Below are 18,184 nucleotides of genomic sequence, written 5' to 3' on the forward strand. Positions count from 1 at the left end.
TAATTTCCTGCACTCCCCCCAATTAACCCAGACCCCGCAAACCCTTCTGCAATGCCTGGTACCGGCTTTATTTAGTTGCGACCAAGACAAGAGGATCAGTGAACACCAGGAGTTCTTTATTTTGCACAAAACATCAGGGCTTTTTATGATGTTTTGTGCAAAATAAAGAACTCCTGGTGTTCACTGATCCTCTTGTCTTGGTCGCAACTGCTATATTGGATCAGTTTCCGGTTGGCTTTTTTGGACCGGCTTTATTTAGACTTACACTTTGTCAATAGTAGAAGTAAAGTTGTGCAGCACTTGACCTGAGTGTGCACCTGTGCACGCAAGTATTTACGTGCACATCTCTTGGCCCCGCCCTTAAATGCCCACAGCCTGCTCAGCTCACACCTCTTTTTTTTTTATCATTGAGATGTGCACACTGCAGGAGATGTGCGTGCATCTGGGTGGTTTTTAAAATACATAAGCCTGACATGCGCACACATCTCCCGATTTTGGCACACGCTGGGCTTTTAAAATTCACTGTAAAAGATGCAAACCACCAATATAATGAAAACAAATGCCAAGCACAAACAAAGCAAAATATAAAAACAAGTCAAACATTAACGCAGGATAGGGATGTGCAGGGGTAAAATTTATGTTTTGGTTTGGGTTTTTTTTTTTTCATTGGGGGGCGAATTTGTATTTGTGATTCAGTTCTTTTAATGTCTATTTCAGTTTAGTTCATATGCCAAACCAAAGTAATCAATAAAAAAAAGAAAAATGAAAAAAAAAAAAAAGAATTAAAAAGAATTAAAACCGGGCTATCCTGGGCCTCCCTGTCACTGCTGCCACTTCCTCAGGTAAGCCTGGGCCTCTCCAGGCCTCTATACTCTCCTCCCTCTCTTGCAAGTGAGGGAGGAGCCAGGGTCTCTTAGGTAACCTCTGCCTTCCTTTCATCCCTGCAAGTGAGGGAGGAGCCAGGGCCTCCTATATAAGAAAATGGCACCAGTCTCATGGCCAGCTGGCTCCATTTTACCGTATGGACAACTCTTTGTACAGTCATACAACACAATGGCGCCGGCCTCAGGGCTGGCAGGACAGGAGCAACTGTGGATCAATCCAGCCCCTTTCTAGATCGAAGAGCCCCAGATCAGAAGGATCAGAAGGCCCCATTTAAGCTCCAGAAGGAAAGGTCAGAAAAGGCCTCTTTTTTTTTTTTTTTCATGAACCGAAAATATCCAACATTTTTCAGATATTTCTGGGTAAGTCGATTTTAACTTGTTCTATTCATAATGAACTGTAAAGGGACTTTTTCATTATGAAATAAGCATTTGTTTTAGAACCTGCAACATAACTAAGGCAAGACCTGGCAAGGGGTTTTAGGGAAAGGTGGTTTGGAATTAGTCAGATTTTTATGAGTTTAGAAAACTGAAGGTAATCTGGATATGACTTGGCATGGAATGGGAGGTTGTTCCAGATTCATGGAGCCAAACAGCTGAAACACCTGTGGTGTGTGACAAAAAAATGCATAACTTGCAAAGGAGGGATAGTTAGCAGGGCTGCATCCGATGAGCGGAGTGGATGACAGGTGAGCAGTGAGACAGGAAGGCAGTCAAATAGCTAGGACCCAGCTTGTGTAGTGATGTAAAGGTCTGACAGGCAATTTTGAAGGTAGTCCTATGCATGATTGAAAAAGAATGCAGGTCACAGAGGACAGGAGTTAAATGATCTGTGTATTTGGTGCCAGAAATGATATGGGCAGTGTCATTCTGTACCAGCTGGAGGCAATGGAGATTTTTTTTGGCAAACCAGCAAAAAAGGCTGTTGCAATAGTCCAGCCTTGTAAGTACCAGGAATGTGAGTACTGACTATAGCTAGTTATTTCCCCAAAATGGATGAACTTGCTTTATTAAAAGCAGAATAACAAAACTGAAACTGCAAACTCTAGGAATATAGTCAGTTATTGACAAGTTGTTATCTATAACGCCCAGACTCCTCAATTGCAAATTCACAAGGCTGGCAGAGTGGCCGGGTAACAATAGGTCCTGCAGTCGTTCTAGAATATCCTTTTTTACCCAAAGAATTTCAGATTTTGCTAGAGTCAACTGAAGAGAACTACCTCAAAGCCAAGATTCAAGGGCCATCAAGCAGCACATTAAGTTCTGCAAAACCTAAGAAGTATCGTGGTCCGAAGGAGTATGAAGTCGGACATCATCCGCTTACAAGTAGTAGCTTATTTTGAAACTTTTTAACAACTGACTGAGGTGGGGTAACATGTACAGATTAAATAAAAATGAAGAGAGTACTGAAACCAGCAGTACAACAAACCACACAAGGGCCATCTGGGAGCAAAATGATTGCACCAACACAAAATTGCCCAGTTCTACCTACTATTATAATGTGAATAGTTGCAGGATATTTATTCCCTTAACCAGATCAGTGGCACAGTGACCATATTCTGTGTTTCCATATAGAGGACTGCGTGAGACTTGAGGGAACCCACTTTGGTCTGCTTATAAGAAATGTTGAATTCTCTTTCTTCAGGGGGACTTAGCAATGACAAATTCCATAACATATAGTTACACAATGGTTGCTACCACACATTAGGACATTTCAAAAGTACCAGCTTTACTTAAGCTAAGCCACTATACTCCTGCTATGGACAAAACCGGTCTAAAACATAAACAGAGCCCAAAGCTGAGTGCTTCGTTCATTTCACTGGCCTATCAAAAAAACCCTCGGCGAGCAGCTGGGGATATGAAACTTCTAAACGCTGCTTCCTGCCACCAGCGTCTTTCTCTCCTTCTCTCCTGCACAGGAGAGAGAGAGAGGCACCAGCAGCAGAAAGCAGTGTTGAGAAGTGCCGGGTCCTCCCGTCAGCTCTCCTTTCTCAGCCCTTCCGCTCTGTGATCCTGCTGAGAAAGGGGTGACACTTGGCAGCAACTCTTCATCCCACGAGTGGGGGGTGGGGTGGCGGTCGAAGGCAGTAGGCAAACCTTCTTCTTCATGGGCCCTAGCAGAAGATGGACTATAGCTCTTCTTTGGCTGCATTGAGAGGGGGTGCTAGTGCAACTGGACAGATCAGACACTACACAAGCCAGCCCAGTTTACTTCTATCTAGACTAATATATTTTTTTACATGCATTGGCAGATAGGTTATTATCTAAGCCTAAGGCTGGATAACAGACACTTCAATCTGCCAAAGGGATGAAACAAATAGGAAAGCAGTAAAGATTACAAAACAAATATTGAAAGATATTGCTTTCTGCAATCATTTGCTATAAAAACATGTAAGTTTGTACTCTATAAAACAAGCATATATTAAAGATAGAATGGTACACAAAAAAACAAGTAAATAAAATATATGAATAAATAAATATTTAATAACAATAAGAGCATATTTACAATAAAATCAAACATAAAATTAGCACAATGATGGATCCAATACACCCGACATGGCCATGTTTCAACAAGATGTCTGTTTCAGGGGTGATAATATAATTGATCATCCTTATTCTCTCCTAGCTAAGAGGAGAAGAGGCTGACCACTGGACTATAAAGGAGCTTCCTTCTATGGTGCAATGCCGCAGACTGTCCACTGCGAGCTGTGATTTCTGTTTGCAAATAAGGAGGAAAGGAAGAATATTCATTTTGCCATTTCTGGTGCCTCTTAGGGTGCCTTGGAATTTTTACAGCTGTTTTTAATTGCTAGTGCCAGCAGCCTGGTTCCACTCTGGTAAAGGTGGATCCCATCCCATCAAAATAGGCTCCTCCTTCCCCAAAATGTCTCCCAGTTCCTAACAAATCTTTTTCCCTTCAATATTTTCTCAACCACACATTGAACTCTGAAGCTCAGACTGCCTCGGAGGCAGTGGCAAACCTAAAGTATTTAGCACCCAGGGCAGATACTTCTTTGTCACTCCCCCGCCCCCTCAATATATAATTTTAAAATTTCCTAAACATCGATAGAATATTTCAAAACAGCAGACACATCAAATAACTCCCAATAATTAAAACTAATAAGGATTTTAAAAATATCCCACTCTCCATATCTGTCATCCTGATTGTTGTAGACTGGGGACACACATGCCCACACACACACACACATACACAATATGCTCCCTCTCTCTCATACACACACATACATGCTTGGTGAGAGACAGAGGGAGCATGTGTGTGTATGTGACAGAGACACACACACTTTCTCTGTATCCATCTCACACAGACACACACTTCCTCTGTGATTCTCTCACATAAACAGATATACTTCCTCCATCTCTCTCACACACACATGCTTATATATTCACACACACTTCCTCTGTATCTCTCACACATGATTCCTGACTCACACACACACACACACACACACACTTCCTCTTTCACCCCCACTCCCGCACGCACACAAGCACCATCTCATACACAGGCACCCTCTCACACATACGCACTCTCAGGCACCCTCTCATATATATACATAGGCACACACATACTCACTCTCTCATGCACACACTGTGATACACACTCACAGATACCCTCTCACTCACACACACACACCCACAGAGGCACCCTCTTATATACACACACTCTCTCTTACACTGGCACTTACTCTCATAGAGCCAGTCTTTCGCTCTCTCACACATGTTTTGGAGAGCTCTTCTTTGATTGCTGGCTGCACAGCAAGCCTCTTCTTCTGCCGCCAGCTCCGGGAAACGCCAGCAGTACCACAGGCCCTTGTCTTCTGTCACCGGCTCCAGGAAATGCCAGCAACACTGCAGGACACCGCAGGCAGCAATGGCACCCCCTTCTTCTGCCACCAGGAGCACACCACAAGGCATTTCCTTCATCTGCCACTGGCCTCTTCTTCCGCAATACCTCGCTTTTGCTTGCAGGGAATGGGAACCCCGCCAGCACATCACTTTTCCGCACCACTGCAGGACCTTCCTGCTGGCAGCAATGGCACCCCCTCCCCCTGTTGTCACCCGGGGCGGACCACCCCCCTCACCCCCCCCCCCCTTAGTACGCCACTGCTCAGAGGTCCTGTACGTGAAACTGGGAGCATTTCTGAGAATGCTATCCTGGAGGTTCTGGATTTCAGTCTCCTATCTAAAAGCCTAAATTTTGCTTATAGAACTTCCCCCCTGCACTTTCCTATGCTGTTGGTGCCCATATGTAACACGACAGCAGGCACCTCCCCAGAATTCTTCAAAATTCTACCTAGGTGACACATAAGGTCCGCTGCCTTCATACCAGGTAGGCAAGTTACCAAGGGATCCTCATGCCCTCCAGCCACCCAGCTGTCTACATTTCTAAAGATCAAATTGCCAATAATAACAGCAGTTATATCCCTTCCTGCCTGGACCTACACCCCTGGAGATACATCCTCAGTATGAGAGGATAACATCACCTGGAGGGTAAGTCCTAGCTACAGGATCACATTCTGCCACTTTAAGGTGAGGGTCTCTATCCGGGGGGTGTTAATCCTCCAAAGCATCACAGGGGCTGCCAGAGTGAAGGTTGAACTGCTCTTTTATCTCCCTGAAGGTTTCCTCTATGTACCTCACTGTCTGCCCCAGGTCTGCCTCAGATTCATTATCTGAAAGCCAGGAGCAATTTGCTATTCCCAACAGGCAGATAATCAGACATTCGGCAAAAGACCAGGTAGCCTCCTTCTTGCTACTGTTCTGCTGTCTGCACCCTTTTAAGCTATTATAAAAGAAATGTCTTCCATTAACTTGAATTTTTTTTCTTTACTCCATATCCAAAGACTTAGAAATGACCTACTAATTTTTTAAAAATTTGAGTGAAGGTTGAATTTTGCCCCTTTTTTGTCCAAAGTACTAGTTGGTTCTTGTTATGTAATTTTTTTCCTTGCCCTCTTATTAGGCAATAGTCTATACATGTAGATTTTGGGTGAGAGGAAAAAACAAATCAGGAAACAGCTCTATCACATGCTCAAACAACCAAATAGTATGCTCGTAAAATTTTATCGTACTCTCAAACAGCACATAATAATTATACTTTTAAGCTCCAGTATACTCCCAAAGAGAAAATATTTTATTTCAAAGCTCAATCACACTCCCCTCCACAAACAAATAAGTTTAGCAAGTTAGACAGATCCCAGTTTTCATTCAGTGCAAAGTCCGGCTCTAACCAGCAGCTGCTTCAGCAGCAACTCCTTCAAGTTAACTACAGCCCAGGAAGTGTCGTTATCTTTCATTCCCATGGTCCATGTTAACACACACCACCACACCCTCCCATTTCCTTTAGCCGACCTGTCACATACATGTTTTGGCGTTTGGCTCAGTGTCCATTTTGAATTTGGTACCATAGCCAACAGGAGAGAAATCAGTGCCCACCTGCTGGTGAAGATTCAGGAAGGCCCAACTCAAAGAAGTGCAAACCAGTAAATAAATCATAATTTATTAGTTATTTCCTTTGTGGCACTGTTTTCTTTGTTGACCAGGTCAGTGGCTATTAAGTTATGTCAATATCAGGTTTTATGTAAATTCTATGAACAGCTTTCACCATGTTATAAATATGACAATGACAATTTTATTTTATAATCCAATTTTCCACAAAAGAATCAAAATGGCACACAATAAAACAATAACTAAATCATAAAACTACAACTAAAATAGCAATATTAGCTCTATAGAAGGGCTACAAATGCTACAATCTGTTAATAAGTAGGAAGACATTTATAATTTTATAACCAGAACTTTTTTTGGTATTCTGTAGAACTGCCCCAGTTATATCATCTGATTCCGGATGGTGAGATCACCTGCATTAAGATCACTCGCTTGGTAGTTGATGAAAACCTTTCCATTAGGATTGTGGGAGGAAGTGAAACACCTTTGGTACACATTCTTATACAGCATATTTATCGTGATGGTGTGATTGCCAGAGATGGAAGATTGCTACAAGGAGATATGATACTAAAGGTACTGTGTTGTTATAGAGTAACATTATGCCTTAATAGAAACATTAAGCTTATATAAATGCCCAAAAATCTTTTTTAGATATAGAATGCTGTACAAACTATTTTAAATATAACTTCTATTTCTATTTCCTCGACAGTTATACAATTATAGAGATAATGATTATATTGACATATGTTTTGCATTATTTTCTTTGCAGAAAGTCTAATCATCAGCATTAAGCCCTCGAATTATGCACTATAGTTGGGTGATGCATTAATCACTTTGATATAGCAGACATTTGATTTAGTGTTTTTACAAGTTAATGAGTACTATGAAATTCAGATTATTGGCAAGGGCAAATTTTGTCATGTTAACAGCAATTCAGAATTTTTTATCCTAATTTAGTATATGTGCCTACTTTAAATCTCATTAGTTCTTTATATTCAGAAAAATAGCTTAAAAGAACTGTCACCTTGCTTTAACTCTTTAATCTTAATCGCAATAATCATAACAGGACCAACCCTGTAGCTCACTAGTAGTGCTGAGTTTAATTCTCTGACTAGGCTTCAGTTCCATGGGCCAGCTTGGGCTTGGGATATTGTGAAATCAGCATTCACAGCCCCTGGGGGAAGGAAGTCTTAGTCAATGGTCAAAGAGAACACCTAGAAGTCAAGGCCCTAGGCTGTGATCTCTCTCTCTCTCTCTCGCACCCCCTGCAAAATTGCACACAACGCACTTGCAGTGCTCGATTCACCTACGCAATCTCATTCACACCTCCGACACTGCGCCTGCCTCTCCAGCCTCGTTCAGTTTCAAGCAGGCCACCATCACGTCATCGGGCTACAGCGCCCCGCCCACTTCCGGTGCCCTGGGCAGCCGCCCAGTCCACCTAATGGTCCCACCCGCCCTGCTAGCATTCAGACTTAGCATCCACATTAGCCAAGCTCCAGAAGGAGCTGTAGTTTGTGGCTGCTGGCTGAGGACTGCCACTGCAATGGCTGGGCTGAGTTGGGAAGGAAATATAAAAATAGGTAAAAAAAAAAAACAAAACAAAACCCTCTAAGTAGTTGGAAATGAAGATTTACAGCATCATAGCCCATTCTGTTTAAGCTGGAACCAAAAAAAGCGCCAGAGGGAATTGCTAAATGAAAAAAAGAACATTAATACAAAAATCTGCACTATCAATCTCTAAACCAAAATAAAAGCCAAATTGTTATATACAGTTGATGAAATCATACATTAGCTTGGCTTGGCTATATGTAGAAGTAAGGTTAAACAGACAAGTTGTAGGCAACACCTTTTAAATGAACTAACGTAATACATTTTTTGTCTAGCCCTTTGAGTGTTAAACTCTCCTCAGTGTAATGATCTGATGAAGAGCGTATACCTTTTGAAAGCTAGTTACAGATGTATTAAATTAGTCCAGTATAAAAGTATGACCCACAACTTGTCAATTGACCTTTATTTGTATATATATCTAAGTAGTCTAACATGGCAGCCACACTCCTTTATTCAAGATTTCTGAAGACATGGAAAACTAAGACACTGGAAAAGTAATTATAGAGAAGATGGTGATGATGCTACAGTTTTAAAAGAGGTCGGTCTTTGGTCTCCTGATGTGACTATATGTTTGTAGATGGCATAGTTAACTCCATGAGTACTGGCGTGATTCCCTGTTAGGAGCAGTGAAAGCAGGAGGTGTGCTGAACATCCTAGCTTAGAAGGCACTATGCCAAGCAGTATGTATTGTAGAAGGTGGCCGGGTGCTTTCAGTAGTGGTATGCAATGCATGAAGGCAGAACTGTGGATGCAGGGCAGATGATGCAGTAATGGAGCCCTTGAGTATGACAGATGAGGCTCCACTGGCACCTGCCCCTAGCCTTGCTGGCCTGTGGGGATTGCAGGTTTGTGAGGCTATGCCAGCTGTACATGGGATGAAGATTGCATAGAGTAAATTAGGAAAATGTTTTGCAAATCACTATAATAAACAAAGAGTCAACTTTGTGAATGCACCTTCTATAAATACATCTGAAAATGTTTTGAGCTGGGTCCTGTGAGTGTTGTTACTTCATGACAAGGACTGCTGTGAGTGAAAGATGGAGAATAGACTGTGAACTGATATAGGATCACCCTGATAGGACGCTGCAAATTACTTATTTTGAATTAAGTATCTTATCACACCTGGAGGTTTATTTGGATATAGTATTGAATACAGACTTTTCTTTTACATTTTGGCCCAAGCTGGCCTTCAATGCCAGTAGTGCCTTTTGCACTGCAGCTTGATAAAATGTTATTTTTCTTTGAGTGTGATTTCTAGGTTTCTCCAATTGCTTTGTATGAAGCCGGGATGAAGTTAAGTTTCAGAGAGCATGCAAATGAAGTAGGATAGAGATTAAAGTGTGGGCAGGTGTTTTTGGCTTTATACTGACATAGTAGAAATACTTTTATACTATTAGAGAGCTGGTCTCACCCAAGTGGTTTTGTATGCATGAAAAAGGATAAGATGGTTAACAAATTATAATAAATAGATAGCATTAAATAAAAATAAATAGTTTTAGGCATGGGGTGATGAGGCATCCACCTAGTGCATTCCATGGCTCAGAGGCATGCAGATCCTCAATGCTTTATATGCTTATTTTCACCCACTTTACCACTATTTGACCTCCTTAACAGCCTTTTCTCCAGTTTGAACAGCTTTTAACTTTATCAGCTTCCCAGAAAAGTTATTCATCACGACCTCCTTTCTAGCCTCGGATTGGGTGAACTGAGCCCAGAGTATCAGCACATAAGGACCTCTTGACTCAACCAGTCTTTCCACGTGCCCCTATCTACATCGTCCCCCGCAAATTGCCCCTCAGTCTCTGGTCATCGTCCTTCCTTGCCCTATTTCCCTCTGAGTTCTGTCACTGTTTTCAGTAATACCACTTATTTCAGTAGATAATTCAGGGATTCTAGAACACTCTCACTAAAGAGGTATTTCCCCACATTTCCTTTTTGCCTTTTTCCTTCCAACGTCATATTCTGACCACCCCCCATGACTTTCTTTTTCAATAGGAAACGTTTACCTTCTTTTTGGTGCAAGTCTTCAAGCTGAAAAATGTGGTTTTATAACTGCTTGGAAAGAAAATAAACAGAAATGTTAGCTTAAAGGAAAAAAGCATGACAGTTCGGCTTTGAGTTACTACAACTGGGGGAGAGGGCTGTCAGAGGTTATGGAAGTTCAAGGGTCTGTGTTTGCTTGTACTTGGTAAAAAAGCCTCAGGACAATGATGTCATTCACAATGCAGCAGCGGTTGGCTGCCAGTGACCTGTTTGCTGTGTTTTTCATCATGAGCTTGGACTACCATTAGCACAGCCACAAATTCTTGTGCTCAGATGATTTTTCCATAAAAACACAGGATTTGGGGAACAATGTTTACCATTTCTGTTGCAGTACAAAGAATAGATTGTAAATGCTACTCATGTTAATACTGGGGCTTACCGCTACATGTAAACTACTTTTCTTTCTTTCTTTCCTTTTTGGAGCAAATCAAAACCCTGTATACATTTTCTCAAATAAAGATGCAGTGGAACATGTGGTTTCTTCTTGCTGGGAATAAATACGTTGATAGGTAGCTCTGCAGGATATGTTTTGTGAAATCCATCTGGCAACAGCTAAGTAACCCCCAGCCTTGAAATAGAAAAAAAAACCTATGGCATGCTAATGTTCCCTTTTAACTCAGAAAGGTTTTTACTATGAAAAAAAACCCAATTTTGGTCAGGTAGTGAACTAGGCTTGACCCAAGGAGAGGTCTTCTGAGAATGGGAATGGGGGTCGTAGTAGAAAAGCAGTGAGAGATACCAGAGAGCACAGTCTAAAATCAAACTTTCGTTGAATGCCCTGTAACAAGACTGAAAAAACAACACAAGACTCTGGACAATCATGAAGAGCTGAAAGATATCTACAGCCATGATTTTTAAGAGAAGATTAAACAAACATCTGTCTGGAATGGTTCAGCTACAATGCATCTTTCCTGGAGGTCCCTCCCAGCCCTGTTTTTTTGTGGTTCTATGATCCTGTAACACCAAGGTCTCAGATATGCAGTAGAAATTGGTATTTATTATACTTCTAGAGAGACATTTTAAATACTGACATTTCACACAGAGTCATATGTAGACACAGAGGGCCTGATATTCAAAGCACGTCCAGCGCTATTTAGCCAGATAAGCTGGACTTATGCAGCTAAGTAACAGCCGCTGAATATGCACCTACGTTCAGCATAGGGTTGCCAACTAGCTCCAGATTTTCAGGACAGGTTGAGCCAGTCCTGGTTTTTGAATATGCACCTACTTTCAGCATAGGTTACCAATTGGCTCCAGGTGATCAGGACAGGTCGATCCATTCCTGATTTTACTCCTCTGCATGCAGGTACTTATCCTCTTGCTTTACTTAGGGAATGCAGTAGGATACTCAGAATAAGTTCCAGCATGCAAAGAGGTAAAACCAGGACTGGATCAAACTGTTCTGAAAATCTGGAGTTAGTTGGTAACCCTAGTTCAATGGCCACCACGTAACAATACAAGTCCCTTGTATGGTTAAAATTGCAAGCACAAAAAGTAGGCATGTACTGGGCAGAGAGAGTTAGCCTTATAATTTATAGTCAGTTAGCCACATACATATATGTGTAAGTTTAGATGCCCCATAGAGCAGGTCTAAACTTAGTCGAGTAGACTTATCTAGCTAAGTGCGAATATATATGCGTATAATTCAGTGGCTTCGCTGTGCCGCTAAATATACATCGAGACTTAGCCAGATGTAATCCTTAGCAGGGTGTCAATCCCAAGAGAACACAAACATTTAGGGCCAGATCGTAAAATCTACGCCCGATTTTATAACATGTGCACGCTACCGCGTGCACATGTTATAAAATCTGGGCTCGGCACACACAAGGGGGTGCACACATGTGCACCTTGCGCGCACCGAGCCCAAGGGGAGCCCCGATGGCTTTCTCCGTTCCCTCCAAGGCCGTTCCAAAATCGGAGCGGCCTTGGAGGGAACTTTTTTCCGGCCCCCCCACCTTCCCCTCCCTTCCCCTATCTAACCCACCCCCCATCCCTAACTAAATCCCCCCCTAACTTTGCTCCAAAAGTTACGCCTGCCCAAGGCAGGCATAACTTGTGCTTGCTGGCCAGATGCCGGCGCGCTGTTCCGGAGGACTTGACCCCGCCCCCGGACCGCCGCCACACCCACGGTCAAGCCCCCGAACTGCCACCATGCCCCCGGACCGCCTCTTTTTGCAAGCCCCGGGACATATGCACGTCCCGGGGCTTGTGCGCGCTACCGAGCCTATGCAAAATAGACTCGGCGCGCGCAGGGGCAGATTTTCTTGGGTTACGCGCGTATGTTACGCGTGTAGCCTTTGAAAATCTGCCCCTTATTTTTCTTCAGAGCTGCTCTAGCTACCAAATTTACTCCCATGCTTGAGTCTTAATCCTGGGAGGATTCTTTCTATGAGGGGAAACTCTCGCTTATGGCCTGGACCATGTTGTCTTGATTCACAGTGTGTTTAAATAATGTAGATGCTTCCCATGAGGTGAGAGGCTATGATAAATCAGACAAGACCAAGTCTGGGTGTTAAAATAAAAGTTTACTGATTGGTAATCATAAATTAAAGTTCATTTGTCAATAATGCTGAAGTTATATCTGACTGTTGGTACAAGTGTATCTCTCTGTAGTTAGGTGTCCTTTTATTCAGGCATCTGGGTAGAGCCCCATGGTGATATTACTGCACAAAGCTCGCCCAGCAGCTATCCAGGAATCCTATTTAAGGGGTCCCCAATGTCACAGCAAAAAATCCTACCTTAGGTCATCTTCTCCTCGGACACCCAGCCTGTCCTAGTCCCATAGGGTGGAGATCCAGTTAGGGTCTCCCTATTTTGTTCTTTGAACCTTAGGCGATATTGCTGGGAACGTTTCTTGGGGAAAAGTCAAAGGGGATCAGGCTCATTCTCAGCACTGTAATCCTGGTGGGGAGGGGGATCCAAAAACCTCCCCACTCTGTTCAGATCCAAAAAATACTTCTTACGGTTTAAACTGGATACATCTTCTGCCCTCACTGTCTCTCGCAGCAGGATCCATCACTGGTGCTTGCCCACCTAGAGTTTAGAGTGAGCTCACAGGTCTTCGGTCCTCTGGTGAGAGCCCTTTCGCCTCAATAGGCATAAAATAGGCATAAAAATCTCTCTCTTTCGCCTCAATAGGCATAAAATAGGCATAAAAATCTCTCTCTTCAGTAAATTAGCAGGAGAAGGACCCTCTGGCAGGGAGTGCAAAATGAGGTATCACTTCCAACTGAAACTCCATCCTCAGGAATCTCCATTGGCTCCCAATCAGCTCCCTATCAGCTTTAGAATCCTTCATAAGTCTCTCACTATCATTCACAAAACCATCCACAATCAGCACTCGCTCGAGCTAAAAATCCCGCTACGACTCCACACTTCAAAAAGACCAGTTAGAACTGCTTATAAAGGAACCCTACACGTTCGCTCCCCCCCCCCCCCCCCCCCAAATCCACACCTCCACAAGGGAACGTGCCTTCTCCGCAGCTGGGCCATCCCAATGGAACACCTTGCCTCCAGACCTACGCCAGGAACACTGCCCACTGACCTTTAAAAAAAAATTAGAGACATGGCTGTTCAAACAAGCCTATCCTTAATCATATAATCTGTAACGTTACATTCTTTATTCTTTATTCTATATTTTGTTCTATATATTTATTTTATATATATTATTGTTATAACATATATCATTCAACTGTTCCTCTTACCGTTGTTATTCCATATATTTATACTATTACTCAACTGTTCCTCTCTCCTTACTCTCTTCCATCCTCCAAGTTCCAGTAACCCTCGTTCATTGTAACTTACCTCTTCCCTTAACTCTATCGGTAGCTCTCTAGCTATGATTATTGTTAACGTTAAATTCTCATGTTTGATGTGAACCGATGTGATATGACATGTGTCATGAATGTCGGTATAGAAAAGAAGTAATTAATTAATTAATTAATTAAATCTAGATGAAGGTGTGAGGCCTCACCAGAGTGTAAAAGTTAACCATCCTTTCCCTTCCAGTGCTTTCTCAAAATGATCCCAAGTGTTCTAAAATGACTGGGCTAAATAGTATTGAGGCATCCAACCACAGCCCTCCAGGTGGGAGGGACTGAGGGGGGTGGATGGCTCTTTAATATTGTGTTCTATACAGGGACAGTGATATATTGTGGCCAACCTGGGGAGGGGGGCGGTTACCACACGGATAAATTATAACCAGCTAAGTTACTTACAGGTCAAGCTTTCAATATCTACCCCAGACAAACTGCATAACTATACGAGCATTTCATCCTGTTTTCAGTGTACTTAAAGTAGGTGTCATATGGATCTCTCTCTTTTAGGTGAATGGTATCGACATCAGCAGGGTGCCTCACAACTACGCACTGTCAGTTCTAAAACAACCTTGCCAGGTCCTTCGGCTCACCATACTGAGAGAGCAGAGGTATCGCTGCAAGAACAACCCATCTCATTATGATTCTCACTACACCAGGGACGACGACTTTCAAGTCATTCTCAACAAAAGCAGTCGAGATGAACAGCTAGGGATAAAGCTCGCCTGCAAACCAGAGGAAAGTGGTGTATTTGTTTTCAAAATGCTGGAAGGTGGTGTGGCCGCCCGGGATGGAGAGTTGCAGGAGAACGATAGGGTGCTGGCCATCAATGGATATGACCTGCGCTATGGCACTCCAGAGGGTGCAGCCCAGCTCATCCAGGTTTGTGAAAAGCATCTGAAAGATCTTTCTGCTTGTATTCACCAAACTCGAGAAAATACATTCATCTTGCAGTTATGGCTAACATTTAACAGTCATTTTTCAGGGAAGGAATTGCACAGCACATGTATAGGTTTCACACTGTACAGTTCAGATGCTGGTTTGATGGATCAAGGGGCATTTGAGGAGTTGTGACTGCAGAAAAGCTTTTGATCTTTTCATAATGCTAACCAACTTTCAGTAAGATAATCAACCTTTTGATTGTGTATGTACTTATATAATCTGCTTAGTATTATGGATAGGTGGAATATACATTTCTTAAATAAGTAAATAACCCCTTTGTGTGTCCAGCTCCAACACAGCTCTTCTGACGCCAGGGGTGATCTTATGGGGGCTTCAGTGGATGCAGTGCACTGGGGGCCAATCTCAAGAGAGGCCTCTCAAGCTGCTACTAAGCACCATTTTGTTAGAGGAGCTCAAGGCCTAATTCACTGTGAAGATAACTTTAAAAGACCTGCACATGCTCCTATATATGTATGTATATAGCATTGTGCAGATCCACCCCAGTATTTAAATATGCATAATTCTTCCTTGCAATATTCGCATGTATGTAAAAAATACGCTTGAATAGATATTCAAGTTAGCTGGACAAGCTCCAACTTTTCCAACTTAGTGGCCAAGCCCACACTCAACATGTTACAATAAGCATAATATAGTACATATGGGTTCCAAGTGTCTTTTTGGCAGAGTTTTCTGGTTGGCACCACAATAGTATATATAACTATCACAATGTATATAATATATTTTTCACCTCAGAATGTAGTTTTCCCGTCGAAAGCAGGGCTGAATTAGCCATGCTGTCTGGGAAGCATCTTGACCCGAAGTAGGCGGAGTTTCCTCAGTGAGTCACAGAGCTTTGACTCTATGCGGCTGTGTGGTGATCTTCCCGCCTGTTCCCCTCTTCTCCTCAGTTTATTTTTTTCCACGAGCCAGTCGCACGTGGGGTTTTCTTCCTCAGAAGATTTTTCCACCTCAGGAAATCCTTTTTGCGATTTTTTTATCTTTTTCACCTATTTTTCAATCCCAGATGGCTCCAAAGCCATCTGGATTCAAATATTGTCAGTGAGGCAAAATTATGTCCATCACTGATGGACATAATTATTGCTATATCTGTTTAGGCCCTGACCACGACCAAGCTGAGAAAATGGAGCGGCTCAGGACAGGCTCTTATGCCCCAACAGCCTCCTCACACTCTTCACCGGAACTGGTGAAGAAGGGTAAGACGTCCACGAAGAGGGCCTCCTCCCTCGGGCCGACCGAGATGAGTCATGCCACTCCAGGTACTAGACTCCAGTCCAACAGACCTTTTGAGCTGCCCAAGAGAGCTGGGGTTCCGGCAGAGGTACCTCAAAAGAAAAGAATCGCGGGTGCGTCCATCGGGTCACAGGGCTCTGTTCCCATTCGACCCCGCTCTCCAACGCCGAAAGACTTGACGCACACGAAGCATAAAAAGAGATCGGCGCATGGCACACCATCGGCGCACGGTGCATCTTCGACGCACTCGACTCCATCCGGACACTCTCATGAGAAGCGTTCTAAGTCTACGACGCACCATAAGCGTCCAACACACACTAGGACGCATGTGAAGCACATCTCGAGTTCATTCATGCCACCAGGTCAGGATCAACCACCTTTGCCTCAAAAAGGATCTCAGAAGGACAAACACACCCATGGAACACCAAAACGTCCACGTGACAATCCAGATATTGATATTGAGATCCTTTCTGACTCGGATTCTCAATCTTCAAAGCAGACATCAATCGATGAAGATTCCTAGTCAGGCCTGTCTTCGGTGTCTCGCACCCAAAGGCTATCCCCTACACTACAGGTACCCCTAGCAAAGAGGTATAGATCATCACCACCTTTACTTCAACTCAAGGGAACGACTCCTCAAGACATATTATTAGCTGCAATACCTATAACACCATCTCCAAGGCCGGTGAACTTACCACCACAACCGGGAACCTTGGCATCTACAGCCATGATTAAAATTTCCCAAGTTTTAACTTCCTTTTTCGAAGATCTTGAACAGGCTAAAACTGTTCCACCGATAGATTCTCCTAATTATTCTCCACCTTCATCACCTGTACCAGAACAGTCTGATCCAACTGATATTCCAGCACTGGCTCCCCCACGCAGTCCGGGCTGACATTTACCTTCATCCTTACTAGATTCCTCCTCGGGAATGCCCTCTGACCTGCCGGAGGGTTTACCAGAGCCTCAACTTCCCCATAACTCCATTGTAGTTGAGTCGGCGTTAACAAAAGCAAAGCGCTCCAAGCTGCATGCAAATCTCCCCCCGGTCAAGACAACAAATGTTTCGATGATTTTGGCCGACGAGTTTACCACTCCACAATGTTGTCTACAAAGATTCAACATCACCACTTCTATATAACACAATACTTATATGAGTGTCTTCAAAAGCTTCGCCCCATCTGCCTAGCTGAGGATAATACCCTCCCACAGCCCTTCCTCGACATTGAAGAAGGAAGGGCGCTCCTGAGGATCAATCTATGAGGGGTTTGAATCTTCAGCAAGAGATTCAGCAACAGCCATAGCAGCCAGGCGACTCACTTGGCTAAAAGCAAGTGCAATCCGTGACGACGTTCACGAAATGTTGGCTGACATCCTATGCGTGGGGGATAACTTATTTGGTGAAAAGTTCAGGGAAACTGTGTCCCACCTAAAGAAACAGAGCACGGTGGTACTTTCTCTCACCACCCCCTCTGACATGCACAAAACCCATCAAAAATTCTATCCTTCCTATCGTAGGAGGGCCTACCAACGACCATTCTCCAGACCATTTATCCCTTACAGATCACAGCAATTTGGTCCACCAAGGCATTTCTCGCAGCCTAATCAATCAAGGGGCAGGTCTCATCAACAACGACAACCCAAACCATCCACTGCACCACCACAAAAGCAACCACCTGCTTTTTAAGATCCAGAGAGCCACCATCACCAGCATTTATAAAAGGACGTCTGTGCTTCTTTCTCAGCAGATGGGAGTCCATCACCACAGATCAATGGGTACTCAACATAATCAAGGAAGGTTATCGACTGAACTTCCTAACCCTTCCATCTCTTCACCACATACCCCCTCCTCGAAATACATCTCCCCATTTCTCATCCCTCCATGCAGAGATTACGAATCTGCAAATTCAGAAATCTATTCAATCAATCCCTCTTCAACATCAAAATCAGGGATTCTATTCCCAATACTTCCTCATCCCGAGGAAGTCGGAGGGGGGGTCTTCATCCCATTCTGGATTTACGAAACCTCAACAAACACATACAGAAAGAGAAGTTCAAGATGACTTCGCTCAAGAACATCTTACCACTGTTACAGCCCAACGATTGACTATGTTCCATCGATCTAAAGGATGCATACGCACACACGCTATGCACGATCAACTGTCTCCAGACACT

The 18,184-nt window shown here is 43.3% G+C and overlaps 1 protein-coding gene across 4 annotated transcripts in view; it reads left to right on the plus strand.

The window, feature by feature from the left end:
• Nucleotides 1–18,184, plus strand: part of LNX1 (ligand of numb-protein X 1) — a 261,445-nt gene that overhangs the window by 155,568 nt on the left and 87,693 nt on the right. For all 4 annotated transcript variants that reach the window (XM_029587604.1, XM_029587612.1, XM_029587615.1 and 1 more), the window contains 2 exons: nt 6,718–6,920; nt 14,327–14,698. In XM_029587604.1, coding sequence (XP_029443464.1) covers nt 6,718–6,920; nt 14,327–14,698 — 575 coding nt within the window. The remainder of the gene's footprint in view (nt 1–6,717; nt 6,921–14,326; nt 14,699–18,184) is intronic.

Source organism: Rhinatrema bivittatum, chromosome 1, assembly GCF_901001135.1.
Source record: "Rhinatrema bivittatum chromosome 1, aRhiBiv1.1, whole genome shotgun sequence".
NCBI lineage: Eukaryota > Metazoa > Chordata > Amphibia > Gymnophiona > Rhinatrematidae > Rhinatrema > Rhinatrema bivittatum.